The following is a 23545-nucleotide window of genomic DNA, read 5'->3' as shown; positions in this document are numbered from 1 at the left end:
CCTTACATCACATTTTGAATTAACTTTGACTTTGAATTAACTGTGTATTTCACTGTTCTACCTCTGAAGTGCTGCTTTGCATTGCAGGCATTTGAAATAGGTGCAAGTATTACCAGGCAAGACCTAAGGTTCCTGTGACTTTTTCTTCCCAGTCCCCAGAAGCTGCTGTGGAAGGGTAGTGTTGGTATTGTCACTTTAGAGATAAAAACCATTCCCTGACCCACTTAACTTGAGCTTTAAAAGAAGTCTTGGAGCCACACAGTTCCTGCAGCTGTTGTGAATCCTGGGGCAGGGCAGAAGGGGGAGCAGCTAAAATCAAGCACATACCCACTCACAGTGAAACAAGTAACCTGGGATCTGAGTGCTACATGTTCTCCAGTGTTCTCTGCCCTTGTGGACAGTGGTTTAAAGCCAGGGCTGAGGCAGGACAGTGAGGGAGGGCTGGGGGAACAGAAGCAGAAAGTAGCTGTTCCAGCCAGAGCCAACTCCTCTTCTGTGCTGGGCCTCCAACATCCAGCTGTCTGTATGCCACACACAGGGAACACAACACAAGCAAGACAAACTTGGGAGATGGAAATTCAGTTGGTGCTGTTAAGATAAATTTATTTTCTTCAGCTTTCTTCACAGGAAACATCATGAAAGTGCTTTACAGAGTTTGAATACCATTACTCTACCATGGGACAAAAGGACAACAGGTGTGTGTGCACTGCACAGTTAGAAGTTGTCATATGCAGAAGCCATGATAGGCAAACCAGGGTAAAAAAAAATCTACTGACAAAAATATATATAGTTCAGGTTTTGAACTTAAGTTATGACTACTAACACAATTATACAAATATACAGGCACCATTAGGTTCCTGTGTTAACTGTGGGGGCCACACAGGGATTCTCAGAAACAGATCGTCTTGAACTCTGCTGAAACAGTTTCTGCTGTGCTCCATAGACTCCCAGCCAAACCATTTCCCCAGACAGTATAATTCTTTTTTTTTTGCACTACACTGAGCCCACAATTAATTTCTTCACATTAAAGTGTGGTACTGAGGCATTCTGGTTCATTGTTGAAAACAAATTCAGGTTGCTTTTTTTTCCTTTTGATTTACAGAGAGCTCATCTTACAATTCTTCCCTCAGTAATCTCTTAATTAAAAAAAAAATTAAAATGCTTTAGGCTAGATCCTGCTGTCCAGGTGAGACAGTTTTGTTTAAGCTAGAGTATCACCAGTCATGCAACCCTACTCTTTTCCATAGCTGAGGTGTGTTGTACTGTGAACAGTGCTACTGCCTCCCTTTTGCTGTACTCTGTGGGAATTCGGCTCCTGCATAGCCTTTGAGGCTCTCTAGGTTTCAGTTCTTCAAGGAGACTGCATTTACTTGCTAGGCAGTTTTGCAATGTTTGTGATATTACAGCCCTGACAAAAACAATGCAGCATGATCAAGACTCAGGAGTTCTTGCCTGCTGCTTTCTAAATAAGTGGTGAATAATTCAGGCACCTGACTAAGAAATCCTTGGCATGGTAATAATGTAGATGAACAGAAGAAGGAGGGAATACTCTAGGGCAAAGAGCGGTCAAACCAAGAAATTTTTGCTGTGTTTTGAGTTCCAGGAAAAACAATGAGCAGAGCCCATTACCTAGAAAACATTGTCATACCAGTTTCCAAAGCCACTTTGCCTTTTTCCCAATTCCCAAAGTAGAGACAGTGACACAGTGCATGGTCAAAGAACTTGTCAGTGCTGAAGGTTACTGGGCCTGTTAGTAATAACAGTACAGAGCTACAGTGGCAAGACAGGGCTTTGGTGAGTACAGCAGAGGTGGGGCTTCCAGAGGCATAGGGGAGGCTTTGAAGTGTTACATTCTAACAACTCTCAGATTCATTGGCTCTGTTTTCCCACCCATGTCCTCAAAAAGTAAAAAAAACTCCCAACTCCCCTTGGCCAACTTAATCCCCAGCAGCCACGACTGTTTTTTGACAGAGTACTGCTGTAATAGAACACTTAACAGCTACAGATCTTTGGATGCAAAATCCAAGGTACATTGTTCTCAACCCAGTATCAGCATTAGTACTGAAAGGCAGCTGCTCTCTAGGATGTGGTACTCTGATAATTGAGGTAATGCAGCTCTCAAGGGCCAGGCTGTACATCCTACCAGGCTTGAGTCTGCCCTTATGACACATCCTTTGTATCTGTAAACATAACATGACTGGGAAATTCAGTCAGTGCTTAAAGACAACATCATTTACAGCTCCATGCTCTTTAAAGCACAAGATGATGAGAACGAAGAGAAGAAACAAACCACAAAGACTAAGCCTGCCCTTCCAATGTTGCTTCATCTCAAATACTGTAATGCAGTTTCAATATCCAGTTAAATACTACTCCAGGTATATTAGATTGAGCATGGCTGAGCTCATGGGGTTGCTGGTCAGAGACTAAGTAATAGTAATGCATCTGCTTAATCTCTGGCACAAAGAGGAGAATTACCCAAAAATTTAAAACAAGTTTCTATGGGGCTTGTTCACTGGCACTTGATTCTGGCTGTCACACCTAGATGTCAAATGATCCCAAATCTTTGATCTCAAATCAAATTTTAATGAAACTGACTTTGTGTGACAGAAATAACTCCATTGAAACCAGTGAAGTTAAGCTCTGGGAGACCATATGCATATTTTGCCTTTTTCTCAATAAATTTGTTCCATTGTAGCAACCAGTTTTTATGGTTTGAATCCCTTTGCTATGGTTGTATATACTCTGAAAGATATGCAAAATAAGTGGTTTAATTGAAAAAGGAAGCTTATGACAATAACAGTTTTCTGTAGGCAATTACTTGAAATAAAGCAGACAGATGTAATGTGATGACCTCACTGCTATAACTGAGCTAGAATGGAAATTCAGTACAGAAGATAGGAGACATGAAAAGGAATAGAAAACATCAGATTGAGCAAAAATTAGTAAGAGCTTGCCATGCTACTCACTGACCAAAGAGTGGATTATATACATAAAACTGAAGACTTCAGTACATCAAATGGCAAAAGCCAATCCCCATGGAAGTTACTGGGTTGATGGTGATTGCTAGGATATTCTAAATGACTCTGTAAATTTGGCAAATCAGGGGCAGGTGAGTTGTCAACAGGAAAAACCAAGGCAATAAATACTGGAAAGGTTTTAAACCACTCATACATGCTCTGGTAGAAGTTGTGACATGAGTTTGAATTAGTTGTGATCTTTCAAGGGGACGATCTAGGCATCACCATGGGCAGCTTGATGAAGACATCTGCTCACTGTGTAGTTGCAGTCAAGAAAGCGAATAAGATGTTAGGCTGTATTAAAGACAGAACAATACAGAAAAATATTACAGCATCTATTTCTCTTAGAGGTGATAATCTCAATGAATATTTGCTGTTTCTTCAGCACCTTAAAAAATTGACATATTAGAAAAACAAGGCAGGAAAGTGGTAAGAGAATGGTAGAAGCAGCTCCTTGGAGCTGGAAGGACAGTAAAACTAAGGTAGCTTATTTGCTAATAGGGGGATAGATCACAAACATCTTAAAAGCAATTATTCCCATATAAGATACACACTTGAAAGGCCAAGAAATATATGGACCTTAATACCACTTGTTACCATCATCATCATAAGTATTCCAAAAAGCCCCATGTTATTCTTCAGTGCTCATTCATCTAGCTAAACATTTTCTCTGAAGCAACTGCCACAGTTAGTTGAAGTTTAACAGTAATAATTTCTGACAGCGAACTGTCAAGCTGATGCACATTAACAACTGTCTTAGAGGTGCTGCAATGATAAAAATGTCAGTAAGAGAAGGTAACTGCTTGGGCCTCATCTCTGTCCAGGACCCACCAGAGCTCTCATTTGTCTGCATGCAGGCCCACCATAGTGTTTTTCTGATTCTATTTGAAGCCCCATTGTAAAAGGGGAGCAATGAACCTTGAAATCACCAGTAAAAGCAGACAAAGGCACATTTGTAAGTTACTACTGCATGTTACTTCAGCTGCAGCTAACTGATAAATCAGGAGATAATAAGTAGGATAATTGCCTCTGCTGTATCTGTATTCCTTCCTCTTACCTATTCTGCCTACCCCACTCACACCTAAATTTTTGATAATTTCTTCCCTTTGTTTATTTCACAAAACCCCCTCCATGGCCAACTACTTCCCTTTTGTTCATTCCCTTCCTCTACAAATTGCCTTAATACCAGCTTTTACAAGTTTTGAAGATTATTCTCTCTCCCTATTTCCCTTGTCTCTGCATGCCACTTCAACTTAAGTAAAGGAAAGAATAAAGAGCAGGAAAAAGTGTTTACACATGGAGAGAAAGAAAAACACATTCCTAAGACAAAGTACCCCTTAGTATCAGGAGTCAACATTTCTGGTTCACATGATTTGAACAAACTTTAAAACAGCCACATTATAACAAATGGCTATCAACTGTGAGCAGGATTTTATTTCAGTCATGGGGTTTACAAAATAAAAGCAATATTGATTTTAATATGTTCCACATAAAAACAAAGAGCCTCCTATTAATATGCCATTTGGGTTGCACAGAGAATTGAATAGAGGAAATACCAGTTGAGTGGTCAGCCTGAACTTTTTCCTTACTCATACATACTAAAATAAGTCAAATTACATAATACTTAAATAGGACGTATATTACATTCCATAGAAATAAGCCTTTGCCAAAGTAGTATTAAAATACTATAATAAAAGCTAATTTTAATAAAGATTTTTAGTCCTCTGTAGAACCATCAGCCCCAGCCCTTGACAAAGAACAGCTTTGGCCTCACAACATCCCTGTGAGGTAGGTTGTTGGTTATTTTGGTACAGCTGGGGAAACTGAGGCAGAGTGAAATTAAATTACTTAAACATAGCAGCTGAGTAGAAAACCTAGGCCAAATCCCACTCTCTTGGTCCCATGCTTCCCATGCTCTTGCTAAGAAATGGGCTTGGCTTCTTTTCAGTGCACACAGTGTTTTAGATGACGCTTTCCAATCCAATACTCCAGACACACTGCTTTTCCTGGTGACTCATTGATACTGTGATATATTTTTAGTATTTAGTATCTGGCTAAGCAGAACTTCACTGAAGTGAACACTGAACTTCATTAACCTTGCTGCATCAACACATACTCTTAAGCAACTGAAGATAAATCCATGATGTATGTACCATTTAAAAGTTACTTCATTCATAAAAAAAGTCTTCATAGCTATTTGAAACAATATCTCAGCTTTTAATCATGCAAAAGAGAAAAATAATTTTCTTAAATTCACAATTCCTAAGAGGATTGTTGAGCCATCTTGAAATTTGTCCTCAGTTCTCTCTTTAGGGAACAGGTCAGCTTCATACCAATGCACAATCCTACCTTCTCTGTGAACACATTCTCCCAATTCGTTGAAAGGAAGAAATAAAATGTGCTGCCTTCCCCAAGTATTGAACTTTAAACAGTTTTACTGATTTAAAGTCAGATGAATCTGTCACATGTGCAAGCAGTGCCTACCCACACAGCACTTGTACTATCCAACATCTGACACTCCACTCCCTGCCTCAGGCTATGCACTTAAAGCTATCATTTAGAAAACAGCCCTCCTAATCCCTCTCTTCTTACAGCACCTATGTTTTATTTGCATAATTTCCACTCTCCTTTATTTATTTATTTATTAATCTTCCTTCCTGCTCTATTTCACTTCAAACAGAACATGGCAGAACAACAGGTGATGCTTGAGAAGCCAAACTTTAGATACACAATTGCAATGACAGAGGCTCCTCAGTTCTGTTTTCTGCTGTCACTTCTTCCTCTAACTGCTAGAGCTTGCAGGCTCTCGTATTAACCTCAACACAGACAAGCTTTGTAACTTTTTCTGGAGTTTATCTGCAAATGTATGTCAGATTTCATCCCCTCTGTACAAACCTAATTCATATACCTGAAGTTTGAGTACACTTTCTATTTTCTTATACTGCCTCATAAAAGCCCCTATTTAACATTGAAAACAAGTTGTAACATCAAAAGCTGAAAACAGGGAGAGAATTTGGGAACTAAGTTTCAGTCCAGCAAAAAAACCTGGATTGTGGCTGTTCATAAAGATTATATAGTACTCAAGGTGGTTTTGGTATAATTTAGCTTCTTGGGCCAATGAGGTTTTGGAGAGAATATTACTACTTTGTAAGTAAGCAACCTTATTTAAGCACATGAAGCCCTATTAATCCCTGCTTCATTTTGGTTAGGGTATTTGAAAGAAAACCACAAGCAGGTTTAAAACTGCTCAAACAGGCAGAAATTAGAAAGGCAAAAACCTACAACTATTGCAAAAGCTCAGATAAGCAAACTCCAAAGATGTGCAGCCCTATTGAATTTATATTGTGTTTACTTGACCTGAACAACACTGGGGTCTCAGCCATGGTGCGGTCAAAGTTTCCAAGAGCTGACAGATGCAGTCAAATACCAAAAGCCATATTCGCTGTGGTGCCAGACCTCTAGCACAACTGCTACCATTAAAAATTCATCTAAGTTACTGTGGACATGACTGGTAGAGCTAGCCACAAATACAAAACTGAAGTAACAGCAGACAGTCACTTTTAATTGTCAATTCCTCTGCATTTTTAAATAAGATTGAACATGACACAGCTAAACTGGGAGAGAAGGGCAGGGGCAAAACTAATCCTCTCCTATATTTATCATCAGCTCAAGTAAATACAGATTCCAGATACCTACAGCTGACATTTGGGAAGTCTAACTTTATTAAAATTACCTGATTTTTAGCATTTTAAGATCCTTAAATACAGACTATCACTGAGAAACACAAATCCAAACTGTTCTTTTCCCAGTAAGCACTGGACATGTCCATGTTCTACCAGCAAACTGGTAACTTTATGGCTATGTTTTATTGTAAGCCAGAGAAAGTAAACCAGAACCTTTAAGCTGGGAATTAACAAGCAACCCACCATAAAAGCATGTCATATGCCACGGAGTCCCTGAAGCAGCACACAACTCCATTATATGGACTGGCATCAAGAGTCTCCTTTCTACAACTGACAACCCTTCCTTTATGGAATAAGCCTTCAACAAGCATTTTGAAGGAATGAAAAGGGACATTCTTAGCATGCCTTAAATGAAAGCAACAACAAACCAGGATAAAGTTGGACTTCAGAGTCTCCAAAGCATACCAACCTTGTGCAGAGGACAGACTCAAAATTTCAGGCATACAGAGCAATTACAAGGCAGATACTGACAACTGGCATTTTGATAGCTGCTGGCAGCCATACTTTACACGAGAAACACTTCTTTTAAAACAGCTTAACATTCTGTACTACAGAAATCTGCTGCATTTCTGATTTTTTTTCCTTATGCCTCCAGAAAGAAACTGGAATGATATGCTCAAGAGAAGCCCCTAAAGGAACATCTTTATCAGTACCTGATGGGCTCCAGTGATAGCAGCCATGCAGAGGTTATATTTTTATTCCCCATTCTTTAATTCAGCAGAGGTACTTTGAAGTGAAAAGCAAATCAAAACTTCATTCATACTCAACTCACAATCTCAAACCAGTCTTCTATGGTGGGAGCAAGAAGATACTTTGCCAAGTAGCAAACTAAACTTCTATGTATAAATAAAAGTTTATTGATATGCACTGCTATAAGCTCTGAAAAAGAGCCCACCTGACCGTAACGACAACTGCCTGCCCCAAGGCCTATCCCTGAAGAGATCCAAACAGCTGTTTCCTCTGCTACTGTACAGTCAGGAGCTCAAACTAAAATGTAAAGACTCACTAGACTCCAGAATCCATGTATATTTCCATTTTATTTGATTGAAACTTTTACAGGGTTTTCTTGAACTGCCAGGATTCATGCCCAAAAACCTCAAATAAAGGTGGTACAATGGACAGTCTCATCTACCCTTCACACAGGAGACTAAAACTCTACTCATGTGCATTAGTGATTGCAATCTCTTTAGAGCATCAGGAAAAGCATAAGACTTCACATCTACCCCATCAAGTGACATGTCCATTTACCATGAATTCCACAGAAATTGTGACAACAACACTTTTGCTGGCAACAATGGATTTTCAAGGAAGATACATGGCTCAGAGTCCAAGGTATTGATATCAGTCTCTCAGTGGAGTTTTGTTTCCAAATGAAGTCTCCAACTTTAGGAATAGTCTCTTGAGCCCTCTCTTTAATAGCAGCTTCTGGCAGAATTTTTATGGACAGTTAACTCTGCAAGGGCAAGGCCGGTTTTAGGCTGTGCTCAAAAGAACCAGGTGAAACCCCAGCCCCACTGAAGTCAACAGCAAAATCTGCATTGACCTCAGAGAAGTAAATTTAAAGCAAGTCAGCAGTTAGTCAAAGGGAACCCAACTGGGTGATTCCTGAACTATCCTTATCTTCTGCACATACACAGTACTCTGACACACGTAAGCAAGCTTTGTTTTGTTCCCTTGTTTTTCTTGCCATTGGCAACTCTTATGGATGTTGGGTCTGTTTTTTGGCATTTACTCTGAGAAACCTCAACACTGGAGCACACCACTATTGTTCTTCATTTTGCTTCTGGTGTAAAAATTCAGAGAAGAGAAAAACAGTTACAGCAGAACACTTCTGGTACTTGACAGGTTTGGTTCACTGAAACAGTTACAGGCAATGTCCTATATTCCTCGTGTACCAGTGCCATTTTGCCTACTTCCACTAAATTAAGTAACTTTAAGAAGTCACTGCCTTCCATCATTACTAAACTTTCTGACTGTGAATAAACACCATTTATGAGTTATACTTGGAGGACTGCTGCCTCAGGCAGCTGCATGCTTCACAGAAGTAGCCAAACAAATCAGGCTTACCAGCTTTAGTTATCTCTCTGTATGTTAAGTTATTCTGTTTATCAAGTAAGCATCACTCCTCAATAAACAAATAATTGTTTTTGATAGAAGACAGTTTTTATCTAGTATCGCTACTGCCACATGTCTCATTATTAAAGGACGAATTCTGAAGACTGTAGTTGGAGTCTAGATACCTCTGTGTCAAATCAAAACTCCAAGTCTTAGTGCTTTAGGGTGAGAAAGACAAACTTCATGACAAAAACCAAAATAAAACCCTATTTCACTACAATATTTTACCATTATTTAAATATACTGCAAATCGATATCAGAAACAAGGCAGGCATTTCTTTTGTGGATAATAGAAAAAAAATACTTAGAAAATGGCTAATGCAAACAAACCATTCAAACCCATCATTCCTCAAATCTGATACTGAATGAGTTTTAATTTGTTTTGCAGTTACTTCCGTACAGCACTCTAGAAAGGTAAACAAACTACAGCTCTGTTGTACTTGGACAGTGGTATGGGATGCTCCAGAAGTCTCTAGTAGGCTATGGCTACACGTGACAGGATTCCTCAGAAGGGGAACGAACAGGTTTGTCATTAAGGTCACTTAAATCTTTGTTATAGCAAATTGGAACCAAATGGCTGACTTCTGCAGGATTTCTGACAGGAATCCAGTAGAGCTGGTTTCAAGTTTCAGATGGCCACTAAAACAGCTGTAACCTTCTCTTCCAGAAGTTGTGATCCACATGGTGTCCACAATGAGTGCATCAAGTCTGAGGTAGTCAACCTTTACGAAGGCTCAGTATCTGAACATAAAAAGATTTTGAAATGACCACTGGCTGTAGGTATCTTTCTGAGCAATTAAAGCACACTGATGACTCTTGTTCAATCATTTACATTAATTTGCCCCATATCCAATGGAGAAGTTGCAACATATTATGCTTCCACAGTGCAGGAGAACCAATCACTTATGTCAAAGCAGTCTGCACTTGCTGCAGTAGATCCAGCAGAAATAAGGTGGCACGTTCATCATAGCTGTTAGCTGTAGTTTAGTTACCTTAGTAGAAGGGTTACCAAAAAAGCATTCCTTAATTGTAATGTGTGTGCAGCTCTATTGATCCCCAAGCACAGCATACTGGTTGTCTAGCTGAAGTTTAAGTGCCTGGTTTTTTGAGACCTCATCCCTACCTCTAGTTTTGTATTTTACTACTTCAAAGCTCTTCTCCATTTCTTTATCCCTATGGGAAAATAAATGTAATCAGTAAATATCTTGTCACTAACTTGTGAATTGTGAATTTCCAGTCCATTTCCACCCCATCCCAACAAAAACATTAAGAACATAAAACAAAGATCTAGAGTTTAAGAAAACACCTAAACATTCCCAAGCAAATCTTTTAAAACCTTATCTTCAAAATAAGCTCATCACCCAGTAAAGCTTACATTAACATTCTCAAAGTAAATTTAAATTTAAGTAAATTCATTAAAATTTAAATTTTAAAAAATTAAGATTATTTATTAAAGTATCTGACAGTAAATTTAACCTATTTATGGAAAATAGGTTCTAGAAAGCAGAAGTAATTTTCTAGAACGCTCATTCAGAATTTCATCTCGGCTTAATGTGCATCATTCAAATCACAAAGCATCAAAAACAGCATGTCTCCTTTGCTACGCCAAAAAAATACCCAGAGGAAACAAAGCTTCTCCTATGCTGTATTAAACACTAACATAGCAAGCAAGAGGGGGGAAAAAAACTCCAAGAACAAAAAACCACCCCAAATCCCACAAGTGAATCAGGTATCGGCCTAGCCATCTCTTCTACTGGGAATAAGGTTATAGAAAGATCAGGACTGAAAGACAGGGTGAGACTGAAGTCTTCAGCACCACATAATACAAAAACACTTCAGTAAAACTGGGGGAGCTGATCTCTGTAAATCACAGCTCACACAGTAAGTGTATTGATTTGTAGTTATACTGCACTCCTCCAGTTAAACCACTTCCGCATCTCTAACAAGAAGGCTGCAAGCTCAGGAGTTCTACATCTCGCCGCCAAAGGAAGTAACATAGAGCCTCACCATGGCTAGTCTAGTGTCTGAGGGAAGCAGATGCTGCCAGTATCAGAAACATTCAGCAAAATCCTTCAGCTGTCAAAGAACACAATCGGCAGTCTTGTTTGGCTATCTCACTGTGCTACATCCTATGAAAGTTATTTCACAGGAACAGAGTTGGACAACACATTGATCACCCCTTAGTTATTTCTTTCCTCTATGGAAAGATTCAGGCTTAAGCACTAGGACAACATAAGAACTTAGAGAAGGCAGTTAGAGATCTCTTGGGGAATCACTGGAATGCACTTACTTTCGACTGTCTACGAGCTTGGCGGTGGACTGCAGTGAGGGGAACTGCGTGTCACTGTAGATCTCTGGTGGTCCTTGCTGTGCTCTCCGTGGCCGCCCGCCTTCCCTGGCCCCTGGCGGCCGGTACACGCCACCAGTCTGCACCGGTTCTGGAGTTTCTGTAACTAGGAAAAACAACAGGATTCTCACGTGAGAGCAAGTCTGCATTCATGGCTGAAAAGAACCTGAAACATCCAACACACAAACAAGACTCCAAAAAGAAGAAATTAAAAGAATCTTACAAGTATGTTTTTCCACCTTTTAAGTTTTGGAATCAAGTTTTAGACAAGGCAGGAAATCAGGCGTCACCTAACTTAACCTACACTCAGTCAAATTGAAACGTAGCTCCAGAGTATTGTCTCTCAAGGGAGTCCAAACTACTAGCAAGGACTTCATGCTTCTCGTTTGCAATTTATTAGCAACAATTTAAACATATTTAAAACAGATCTAAACACATAATTATATAGTTGCCAAATCTTATTTAAAACACCTCTCCAGAGGCAGAAGGGACTGCCCAATCAGTTTGCACTTAAGGTAAAAATCTAAGATGAAATAACACTAATTAGATTTACCTTCTTTACAAGCAAGAAAGAACATAGGCTACTTTTTCAATTAATTTCTCAGTGGAAAAGAATATTCTGAACTCAGAGGATGACTAAGTAGTTTATTTCCACTGATGTTAATAAACTGTACTAAATTAAAAAACTGAATCCTATCCTAGTTAAAAGAATCAATTTTGCAACGTCATGTTCTCAACATTTTAAGAACTGATTTGAAAAGTGGGCTACTAATGGCCACAATAGATCAGATACTGGCTGAAAATCCACTGAAGTGTTAAAGCAGCATTTTTAGATCAACAAAAACGCTTCCAACAGGTATTTTATAGACTGCAAAACAGAGGGATGTCCTGCAAAGGCAGACTGCTTCCCCTCATTTTAAATTTGGAAATAAAAAAACCCTTCCATGTGGGTTTTATCAATTCTGTTCCTCAGATCTCTTGACACAAAGATTTCCTTGATGGCTGGCATGCCAAAACAGCCATTAGTTCACTAAAGGGTGCCTGAACAGGAGCTGCTCCTTGAGCTCTATCCACTGAGCAGCTTAATTCAACCTGACACACTTCTGATTGGAAAAAAAAACAAGTCTGAGTTTAATTTACCAATTGGTTCAACGACAGGGGCTGGTGCAGGAGCTGACTTGTTCCAAGGACCAGATGATCTGTCTACACTACCACCACTACCAGTCTCTTCCCAGCTGTCACCAGGTTCTTCTCTTTTTTCACTTTCATCATCTTCTTTTTCACTGTAAGAGAAAAACAATCAGTAGCACCCTACAAACAGAGGTTTAAGATTTGCCAGAGATTACACAATCCCCGTAAAACAAGATTTCATGGCTGCCATGCTGAGCATACTAAATTAAACTAAAGTTTTTTTATTAGTCCTGTACTCAATGTACTAGCAATTCCATCTGAACAATTTCTGGCATGATGCTACATAACTTAACAACTGAAAAGGAAAAAAGCTCCTAAAAGAATAATAAAAAAAAATAAATTCAACTTGAACAAAGTGATCAAAGAAACTGGCATCTTATTTTGAGCAGAAAGGCTTTTTTCTTACTATCACATACATGCATTTGGAAGGGATGACAAGACAAAGCAGGAAAGGTCTACAAGTCCAGTTTCCATAAAATGCTTTAGTCAAGAAGAAGAAATAGTGGAGTAGTTCTGAAAGAAACCAAGTCCTGAGCTCACTTTTCCTATAACCACAACCACCAAGGAAACACCTTATATGTATGGGTAATACACAATCCACAAATAAACTCAGATCTCTTTTCTTAAAAGCAGGCAAAAAAAAAAAAAAAAAAAAAAGAAAGAGAGCACAAGACAGAAAAATGTAATTTGTTCAAAGACAGACCCAATGCAAAACTCAGCTGTAGTCAGACACACAAAATAATTTGCTGGCCAAAGCTACTACAGAAAGCTGTGGTAAAGGACAGATGTGGAGGGTGAGGCTGTTGAAAAGAATCAAGACACTGATCTCAACAGCAGCAATGTGTGAACTCAGAAGTTTATGATACACCAAGTCCTACTAATCATGATCTGTGTAAGCTTTCTGTGTAAGTAATCATCAGAGAACAGAAAAAAATGCCTGTAAATGGCCTTACACTGCTCATCCAAACACAGTAACAACCATAGTAAGGTGGCCAAAGGGCCTAAACACCTTATTTTAAATGAGAGTCAGAAGCATTGTCTACTGACTTGACTACAACAGAGAAGCACAGGGAGCATCCCACCCCCACCAGACACTCTGTATCTTTGTTTCATCAAAGAGACCTCCAGAGATGGATAATTTATAACCTCCAGTGGGTTTTTCTTCCATTTACTTCTCCACTCTTCCCTTGAATCCACTAACTGAATGGTTACAAAATCCTGTGGCAAAAACTTCCACATGCCTGAAAATCTGCCACAGTATGAAAAATATTTAGAATGCTGGCCTTTGTCTGGAAAACCAAAGTAGAGGCTTTTCAGTCAAACAGCACCAGCAGTCAGTGAAGCTGCAGCTCACTGGCTGTCTAATCAGACACGTGATCATCCACTGTGACACTTCAGTGCTAAAGACAGCTAGTGGGACAAATTCCTGCAAATGGCCTGAAGGACTAGTTAACTGAAAGGAGTGAGGGAAATGCTATGATCCAAAAGAGTAAATAATTCCAGAAATGTCAGACCTGCTGAAACTGTGAAGAAAGCATCTATTGCACTGGTTACAGGTAGGCTGATTTTAAGATGACATTATTTTGAACATCAATACCTGGACAATGAGGATTATCTGACATTCTCAGTCTGCAACTGAGGTCATAAAAACCCTTTTTCTGACCTGATGAAAAGTTGGTTTTTTTTTTAACCAGGACAGATGTAAGTAGACATACTTTCCACCAGACAACAGGAAAAGTCTAATGAAAAAAACAAACAAGGAATCCTGGATTAGATTCATCAATCCTGTGGGATTTTATCATGGGACACTACTTTTACCAACTGTATTTTTGGGTTTTTAAAATTCAAGTGCAATCGTTCAGGAATTTGCTCCCCAACTGAGTAGATTGAGTCAGATACCCTTACAGTGGTCAAATGATTCAGTGGGAATTACTATCCTGCACTACTCTGAGAAATTCCTACTTGACTATCTTTATGGAGCAGAATGTTAAGCATTTAAAAAACAAATCCTGAGTCCCAAACAAAACAGATAGATCTGTTGAATATGAACAGAGTATGAACAGAGATTCAGAAAATAAAGAGAACATTGGCAGAGACTAGTCAAAGTTAAATTACCCAGTAGCAAACTTGTGTACTATCAGAAACATATCAAACCTTTCTTTAACTGGACTCCATGAAAGCAGCTCTGTAGAAAAAATCCATCCTTTTTAGACATTGGTAAGGATTATACTGAAGAGAAAAAAAAAGAAAAAGTAGTACCTTATTTGCATGGACTGAACTCTAAGACCGCTATAGTCAATTTCTTCCTTTTGTTCAAACTCCTTCCAATCATCCTCTTCCTGTAAGAAGAGAAATAAAAGTTGTCACTTTCTCTATAACCAAAGTAGAAAAGAAGAACATAACTAAGATAATACAAAAAAAACCCCAAAAAACTGAGGGTGAAGGTACAGTTCCAGGAGAAACCAAACTGTGCGCCCCGCTGCCAAGAAGGGAAAGGACTGCATGCCTCATCCCCTAAATCACTGTGTGTCACCTGGAATGCACCTGAGAGCTGACTTAACTCACTAGAACAGCTAAGAAATGCCCCAGCAAGAAGTCATTCAAGCAAAGAAAACCACATCACCTCAGCAAAGACACATCAGGAAATCAAGCAACAACATAGTATGGAACACGACCCTGCAGTCACGACCAGGGCAATACAAGAGCAAGACCTCCCTTTCACTAACAGTAGACTTTTACAACAGCTTGAATGCACACAAAGCTTTACATTCACTTTTCCATCATCTGTTCCATGAGCCAAACAAAAAAGAACATTTGGAATAGCTTACAGTGGATTTATTACAAAGATCAATAATGGTACCTTTGGCTTTTTCACATTGACAACCACATTTACAGCCTTGTTTCCTAAGCAGTGTTTTCGTAAGAGTTGAAAGGTCAGCTTCAAAACCACAGCAATCTTAGTACACAAAATATGTGTATCTTTCAAGAGAACCACTTGAGGGTTCTAAAATGGGAGCCTGTTTGGGGAAAGAGGGACTCACCTAAGTGGAGGCATTTTTGTCCTACTGTGTCACCAGGAGATTCTGGGATTATTAAGGTAGACCAAAAATGGACCAGAACAGACAAGCAGTCCTCCCATGTTCCCAGTCCCAGCTTTAAGACACACACAGCCTAATTAGTAGTTTACCTAATTCTTATACTCTATGTGAAATGCAGTTATAATCCTCCAAATAGGAGGACCTTGTGAGCAAGGTCTGCCAAAGGCACAGCCCCCTTTCCACTGAACAGCTGAGCACAAACCTGCTTTTAGAGCCCTGTGATGGGATCTCCTCGGCAGTCAATCCCCAACAGAAAAAACTTTGACCTGCTTCAGAGTAGCAGCAGAAGTAGGAAGTGACCTCATGTTGACTGCACTGTCTGCTGCAGATTCAGTCTTCTGGAAGGGCAGTAGTCTACAATTCTAAAATCTTTTCGATTTCTTAAATCCATATCTCCATGGAAACATTAGTTTCCAAGCTAACATACCTTTCACATTTAATGACTTTTGTTTCTAATCCAAGTACCAGCTTCAGTCAAAGACAGGTATTTTGCAAGCAAGTGAGCAGAAAAGCAGCTGAAAGATTAGCACTGACCTTGATCTACTTAGAAAGCTACTGCACGTGTCAAGCTCCCCAGGTGAAACAACAAGAGGAAACAGGAGAGTATTTCTTAAAATTCATTTTGAAATATACAGCCTAAGAGCTCTTATGTCAATCTAGCACAACAAAATCATCGATCCTCTACATAAGCATGAAGGAAGCAAGGTATCTAACTTCCAAAAACCCTTTCACAAGCCATCTTTTTACACTCAGAGTATAATGTTATAAGGATAAAGATTCAATTCCTAGCAGTAAGACGGGAACACATCCTCAGATTATTACCTGCTGAAGCCTCCAAAGGAAAACAATACCAAGAGACAAAAAAAAAAAAAAAAAAAAAAAACCACAGAAATAGAGATAAAAAGCGCAAGTAATTTTTTAGATCCTATCTGTCTGATCTACAGCAGACAAATATATAACAAAGGTACTGCACGTGTCAAGATCCACAATTAAAAAACCATCAGGAAGCAGTAAAGTATTTCTTAAAATTCTTTTAAAAATATAAAGCATTAGAGCTCTCATAAGTACTTTTGGTTAAAATTTCATTACTTCAGTGCTGATATTGTTGACAGGAAGAACAAGGGCGGAGGAAGAAACAGAGAGCTACGAACTCAACTATGGACATGTAAGTTTCTCCTACATTCTCATCGTTTCACTATAACACGCTACCAAAAAAAACCCCAAAAAACAACAACAACAACAACAAAAAAACTACTGGCAGCAAAACCCTGCCTGGCAACGAGGCACAGAGCTCGGCGGGCTCTGGAGGAATCTTATCGCCAAGGTGCACACGCCACGCTGAACAGCCCCAGGTGGCACCTGACGCAAACCTCCGGTTAAGGCCGCAACACCCAGAAACCTGGGAGGGAGTGCCGGGCTGCGCCGCAGCTGCAGAGCGGGAAGGGGCCCAACTTTCTCGCGTCCCCCAGGGCAAGGACCGCCGAGGAAGGCTCCCCCCACCCCGCCAGCAGCACCAGAAGCGCCGGCAGCGCCCGCCCGGCGGCCCCGGGGCGGGGCCGGGAGCGCCGCCAGCCCCGCACGGCCCCGGGCGCCGCATGGCCGAGCGGCGGCGGCGCCCCCTGCCGGCAGGAACCCGCGGCCTCCCCGCCCGCACCTTGCTCGCCGCCTTGGCCGAGGAGCCGCCGGCGGCGCTGGAGGCGGCGGTGGCCCCGGAGCCGCCGCCCTCAGTCGGTCGCGGGGTCCCCGCGGCCGCGCCCGCCGCGTTGGAGCCGGCGTTGGAAGCGCTAGAGGCGGCAGCGGCGGCGGCGGCACTTCGGCTGCTCTTCTCCTTCCGCTTCTTCTTGTCCCGCTTGGCGAAGAAGTCGTCCAGGCTCCGCTCCTCGGTCTCCGCCATGGCGGCGGCCGGGTGGGGAAAGGAGGGCGGCGGCGGTCCGGGCTAAGAGGTGAGCGGCGCGGCCCTCCCGCTGCTCGGCGAGCGCGGCCGCCCGGCTGCGGCTGCTGCGGCGGCTCCTGCCCGGGCCCGCCCGGCGGCCCGCGCACCCCACGCCTGACGCGACCCGCAGGGAGCGGAGGGGCTGAAGGGAGACGGGGCGGGGCCGCGCCCCCGACCGCGCACGCGCTGCCACGCCGCGGCCAATGGGCGCCGTCGGCCGCTCGGGGGTGGCTCCAGAATGGGGCGAATGGCGCTGACGTTGAGGCGCGTGAGGATGCGCGCGGCGGGCGCGGGGAGGGAGGCGGCGAAGCGGCCGCGGATTGGCCGAGCCGGGCGGGACGGCGCGTGCGCGCTCGGGGCCGGGGCTCGCGCCGGCCTCTCCCGCCCCGCCCTTCCGCGTCCGGGATCCATGAGGGTGGGAGGGAACGGCGGGCCCCGGGCGTGGGGGCCACGGGCGTATCGGGAGGAGTGTGGCCAGCAGGGTGAGAGAGGCGATTCTGCCCCTCTGCTCAGCCCTAGTGAGGACACATGTGGAGTCCCGTGTGCAGTTCTGGGTTCATCAGGACAAGAAGGATGAGCTACTGGAGAGGGTGCAGTGGAGGGCTGCAAAGATTATGAGGGGACTGGAGCATCTCTTTATGAGGGCAGGAGAGACTGCAGGAGCTGGGCCTGTTAATCTAAAGACGCAGATTGGGTGGTCTCATAAATTTACATAAACGTCTCCAAGGCAGGTGCCAAGAGAGTTCCAGGCTCATTTTCATAGTGCCCAGCAACAGGACAAGGAGCAATGGCCGTAAGCTAAATCACGAGAAATTTCACCTTAGCATGAAGAAGAACTTCTATATATTGAAGACAGCAGAGCGCTGGAAGAGGCTGCCTGGGGAGGGTATGGAGTCTCCCTCTTTGGAGACATTCAAACCCCTCCTGGATATGTTCCTATGTCACCTCCTCTAGGTCACCCTGCCTTTGCAGCAGGATGGACTGGATGATCTCCAGAGGTCTCTTCCAACCCTAACAATTCTGTGATTGATACCAGCATAGCTCCTCTGGAAGCCCTTGGCTGTTTCCCGCTTTGGGTGCAGCCCTTTCTGTCAGGACCTGTTCCAAGGAGGCTGTGAGAGCTGTTGGAGCAGCCCCAGTCCTCAGCTGGTCCCTCAGGCTCAGGGCCAGCCCAGCTCCTCCCGGCCCTTGAGGATAGGTGACATTCATTTCCAGCATGGACTGCGGGGACAGAGGCACTGCCTCCCACACCCCAGCAAGGCCTCTGAACTTACACTGTCATTGCACAGGATGCAAGGAAGCCATTTAGCTTTCATCTTGGGTCTGTGTGGTTAAGTGAGTAAGTCTTGAAACACCACTCTGTCAAGGATGTCTGGATGTGTTGGCCTGAGCTTCCTAGCTGCTTTTCTGACTGGCATTGAAGCCTAGGGAATATATGCTGGAAAACAAGCTTCACAGCTGGTGTCTGCAGTGTTACCTCTCACTTTGGGTACTGTAGTGACCTTTAACTCTGGGAAAAAACATGGGTGTTTAAGAAGTTCACTGTGGTTTCAAATCACGTCAAAAGCTTTGAGGCAGGACATTTGGAAAAACATCTTCAGCCTGTCATGACTCATAAATAGTTACATGAAACACTGTTTCCAATTACTTCTTTCATCAGCCATCTAAAGGAGATAGAAGTTCCTACTGGGAAAGTGTGAGCCCAAATGAAAATTGCCCATCAAATATGTATTGATTTGTGTTACAATTTATATAAAAGTAGGCATGTTTGTATTCTGGAGTTGTTTAGTATAATTCTGTGCATGTCATATTTTCACTTGAAATAATTATGTATGTGTGTATTAGCATATAAATTAAAAGTTTTTCCACCCTTTGGAGGTTGTCAGTCTCAACTTATGTCCATGACAATGCTGTTTCTTAGTGTTTTCCATCCGTGTTTCTCAGGTTGCTTGAAAAAACAGGCAAGGTGCCATTGACGTTGCAGAAAGAGGTTAAATACACGATGTCTTCATGAAGTGTTTTGTAGCTGTGAGTAACTGAGTCACTGTAGTCAAGCATTCTGCCTTTGGGAAAAGTGTTACAATCTCCTTTTTATGTGTCACCCGATGTCCTTCTTGTAGTTTTACTACCTGTGTATTTAGAGGCTTTGAGCCTGCACAGAGGCCCTAGAGAGCTAAAAGTTGCAAGCATAAGAATTAATTTGGTAACACCAAGGATGTCACGTGATCAGTGACACTTTCCATTTGTGATAGGAATCATTACTGAAGTAGGGAGCAAATTTGGTAGTAAAATCTCATTTTTCTGTGCCTCCTGGGTACTCCCTATTGCCCTCTTCAGCTGATGGAAGGTCATGGGGAAGGTGTGACAGGGAACGGCTGGGTGTGGAAGAGTGTTTGACATTCCTGTTGTCAAAGGCCGCATTCCCTTGTGTTTGTGCTCCTTTATTTCCTGGGAAGCCAACATACCTCCAGCACTGCCCCATGCTGGAACTTGCAGGCTCAGCACTGGTAATACCATTCAACTGAGCAGACAGTTTGTGTCCCCTTTTGTGGTAGATAATGTACTAAGCACAGTGCTGTGCCTGATTCTAAGCTGATCATTTCTTGAATTTCAGCAAGTGGTAAAATATTTTCATTGTATTATTATGGATAACCCTGTTGTCAGGTGGGAGAATGTGAACCCGATGCCTTTTTGCAGCTTTTAGCATCTGCGTCACTTGTCTCTTGCAAACACAGTACTGTAAGGCTGGAATGCCCAGCTCTGGATTAGAAACTTAATACCTGTCAGGAGCAGCACACCAAGAAACATTTCAGCTGTTAAATCTGGAACAGACTCAGCAGAAATCATGGAAAATAGCAGCAACGTTTTATGCCTCGGAAGGCTTAGATCCCGATTTAAAGACACGTCTCAGTGCTTTAAAGGAAGCATTAGTTATGCAGTTATGCTTGGATTTACCTCCCACCTCTAGTTTTATTTTTATGTAAAGTTGTGAAAATGTGCTGATGCATGGCATTTGTATTTCTGTGCGAACGCATTGCTTCAGCTTTTACCACTGAGATTCTTAGTGTGTAAAAAGATGCAGGAAAAAAGTTATTTTTGTGTTTTTCTTTTCCTTTCTCAAATTCACCAGTCCCTCAATACTTGCACAGAGGACACGTGGCTGAAGAATGACTCGCAGGCATGGACTGGCAGAAGTGATGTTTGTTATGCAAGGAATATATCCATAATGCCACGTTGCTGTGCTGGGAGCATGAGCTCAGCACACAGCTCTGACTGCACTGAACATCACTGACCTGGGTGACCTGCCCTTGGCAAGACACAGCACTCCGAGTGCCTCTGCTCAGCTACAGATTTACCCCCAGGACTCCGATGACTTTGTCTCTCTCTCCATAGAGTGGTGCTTGCCTGCCTCTTCTCCATTCTGTAGCTATGGCAAGTCCTGCCATGGCACTGCTCCCTGTGCATCTTGGTGTGGTTTATAAAACCTGAGGCAGGAAGCATTACTGCATGTAGGGAAAGTGGTGCAGCAGCCACTGTGCGCTTGGAGAGACCAAAGGAAGGAAATTTGGAGTGAGTTGTGGGTGATGGAAGAGTTAGGAGCAGACTTCCATTTCCAATCTCCCAGTGTTTCATCTTCCTTTGTACCCAATTATCTCTATTCTGTGACATGAAGGTGACAGCACTGCAAACTGCACTGACATTTGTGGAGCACAAGCAGAAGAACATTCAGTAACTCCTGGGCAGATGCCTGCTTAAGGAAATTGGAGAAGGTGCCCTTAGGTGCAGAGCAGCTTGCAGAAGGGTTCTGGTGGAGTCCTTGTCACATTGTGGGCCCAATTCTCTTTAGAAGCATAGCCTTCATCTAAGCTCTGAATTTGGTGTAGTTTCAGACCTCTGCAACCAGAAGAGAGAAGTTTTATCATGCTCATTTCTCCACGACTGATTGCCATCTGAACGCAGGCACTGGTGCCAGCAGTGCATGGTGGTTTATAAAGCTGTTAAATTTTAGACAATGCCAGAGTGAAAGTGACCTTAAAAATAATCTTTTAACCACAGACTCAGTATAATAGTTCTTATGCTAAAATAGAAACAGTAGAATGATAGGCTGGAATACCCATTTCTAGCTGGTGTGCTATGTTGCTGCTCAGTGTGAAATGTTAAATGAGGCAGGGGCTCGCATAGAGCTGGCACCCTCTCCTTCCCCCAAGGATGCAGCAGTGTCCTGCCATGGGTTCAGGCTGTGGTGCAGAAGAAGCTGTGCCTGTCTGGGAGGAGTATAAAGTACACATCTGGTTTGAGAGCACAGCTCATCTGACCTAGTGACTAGCTGTCACCAAGGGGGTGGCTGTGCTTTACAGTTTGGACTAGTTCCCTTCCCATCCCTGTGCTGCCATTGCTACATGTCTGTCTCTGCAGTGGCCAGATTCAGGAAACCAAGTGTCAGGAAAGTTTTCCAGCATTTTTCAGGGCTAATTTTCTGCTGATTTTGAATCTTGAGCTGTCTCCAGAGACATCAGACAGATGTTGGTGCTAACACGAGACGACGCAATGGGAATACACAGCACATGAGGAGGAGCTGAGGTGTCTTTTTGTGCAGCAGCTGGCTGTTAGATTGTATTATCTGTGCTCTCTGACTGCATCCTGAGTGTTCATAACAGCAAATGCCACAAATTCCTTCACAGGAATATAGGAGTGAGAGATACTGCAGTGGGAGATAATAAAATCTGTTTTCTGGTGCTGATTTTCTATGGAAAACCAGTTGGAAATGTGCTCATGCGTATTTAATAAAGCAACTGCTAGACTAGAGGATAAATATAAAGCTAAATCAGTTTATGAACCTTACTGCTTACAAATAGTTGTGAAAGCCTTTAGTCTCTCATATTCTCAATATCCCATCTTGCACAGTGAAGACTGTCAATGCTTAGACAGCATTCAAGCAGCCTGGAGGGGCTGCAGAGCCAGCTAGGGACTCACAGGAGTCTGTGTAAAAGTGCAGAGAGATTTCTTCACAAGAGCTTTAGCACTTAATATGAAAACACCTTGATTTAGAGGGGCCAGATGTGCTACATTTGACTTCTGATGGGCTATTCAAAACAATAATCTTTTCTGTGTTTTTTTGTCTTTGTTAGGAATAGAGAGAAAAGCTTCTGGAAATTCATTATTTATGCTTAGATGCTTCCTCCTTTTCCAGACACTTCTCTGTGCTGAAATACCTTGATGATTTTGAAAGAAACTATTTCCATATCAATGACTAAACATCTTAGTATTAATCTAATTTAATTTTTATGGAGTATAATGGATCATGACATATAAAAATCTTTAAAAAGTTTCTTTCTTTCATATCTGAGTATAACCGTAGACTCAGAATTTCATCAGATTTATCTCCATGAGTGACATTTATAAAGAATAGTTTCACAGTGGGATACTCAGTTGCTCCTCACACCTGAAACATTACTAGAAGATAGCAAATGGATCTGAATCCAGATTGTATATTGTTATGTTTTTTAAATTCCCTCTTCACTTTCAAATCAGAAGGAGATTGTTCTCTTCTGTGTCAGGAATGAGTGGGAGGTTATGTTCTGTTAATGCCAAAAAGTGATCATTCCTAGACACCAACCAGTTAACCCCAACCCAAGGCATGTGCCACCTAATTTCTTGTATCACTGTTTGTGTGTATTTTCTCTCATCATCATTGCTGTTGATGGAGACTCAGCTTGCTAAATTCTGTCTGCACCGATGTATAAGAAGGTATTATTGCTGCTCTGAGGAGCCTACATTATATGAGAAAAAAAAAACAAAGCCAACCAGAATCTGCCATCATCTGCCTTTATTTTTTTGGTTGTTGTTGGGTAATCTTTTAATCCAGTAATTTTTTATCAAAATCTTGCAGGTGGTGTATGCCAGATGGACTTTTTGCAGAGATTAAATGAAGGGTAATTTGTCAAGCAGCTGCATCAGGAAGGATTTTTCAAGTGTGGGGAAATGTACAGGGAAAGGCATGACAACATTTGTATCCCTATTCCTGTAATTCACTGGTGGATCACGTTTAGTGGATTTGGAGAGTATTTGACTTTATCAGTCATTAAAATCTAAGTAGCTTT

General features: G+C 42.0%; 1 protein-coding gene across 3 annotated transcripts; it reads right to left on the bottom strand.

Moving 5' to 3' along the window:
• Window positions 1-577: 577 nt before the first annotated feature.
• On the bottom strand, window positions 578-17563 carry CDV3 (CDV3 homolog). Of its 3 annotated transcripts, none has more exons than XM_036406821.2 (5): window positions 17166-17563; window positions 14673-14752; window positions 12363-12505; window positions 11166-11328; window positions 578-3311 (listed from the first exon to the last, which is right to left on the bottom strand). In XM_036406821.2, the coding sequence occupies exons 1-5, from the start codon at window positions 17403-17405 to the stop codon at window positions 3287-3289; spliced, it is 651 nt and encodes a 216-aa protein (XP_036262714.1). In that variant the 5' UTR covers window positions 17406-17563; the 3' UTR covers window positions 578-3286. The 3 variants fall into 3 exon arrangements, with proteins under 3 accessions (XP_036262714.1, XP_036262713.1, XP_036262715.1); XM_036406820.2 differs by lacking the exon at window positions 578-3311 and adding an exon at window positions 4430-10048 and having other exon boundaries at window positions 17166-17562; XM_036406822.2 differs by lacking the exon at window positions 578-3311 and adding an exon at window positions 4430-9616 and having other exon boundaries at window positions 17166-17562.
• Window positions 17564-23545: the final 5982 nt, after the last annotated feature.

This window comes from Molothrus ater, chromosome 1, assembly GCF_012460135.2.
Source record: "Molothrus ater isolate BHLD 08-10-18 breed brown headed cowbird chromosome 1, BPBGC_Mater_1.1, whole genome shotgun sequence".
NCBI lineage: Eukaryota > Metazoa > Chordata > Aves > Passeriformes > Icteridae > Molothrus > Molothrus ater.
Note: the sequence above shows the minus strand (reverse complement) of the source record. Positions and strands in the feature narration are given on the sequence as shown.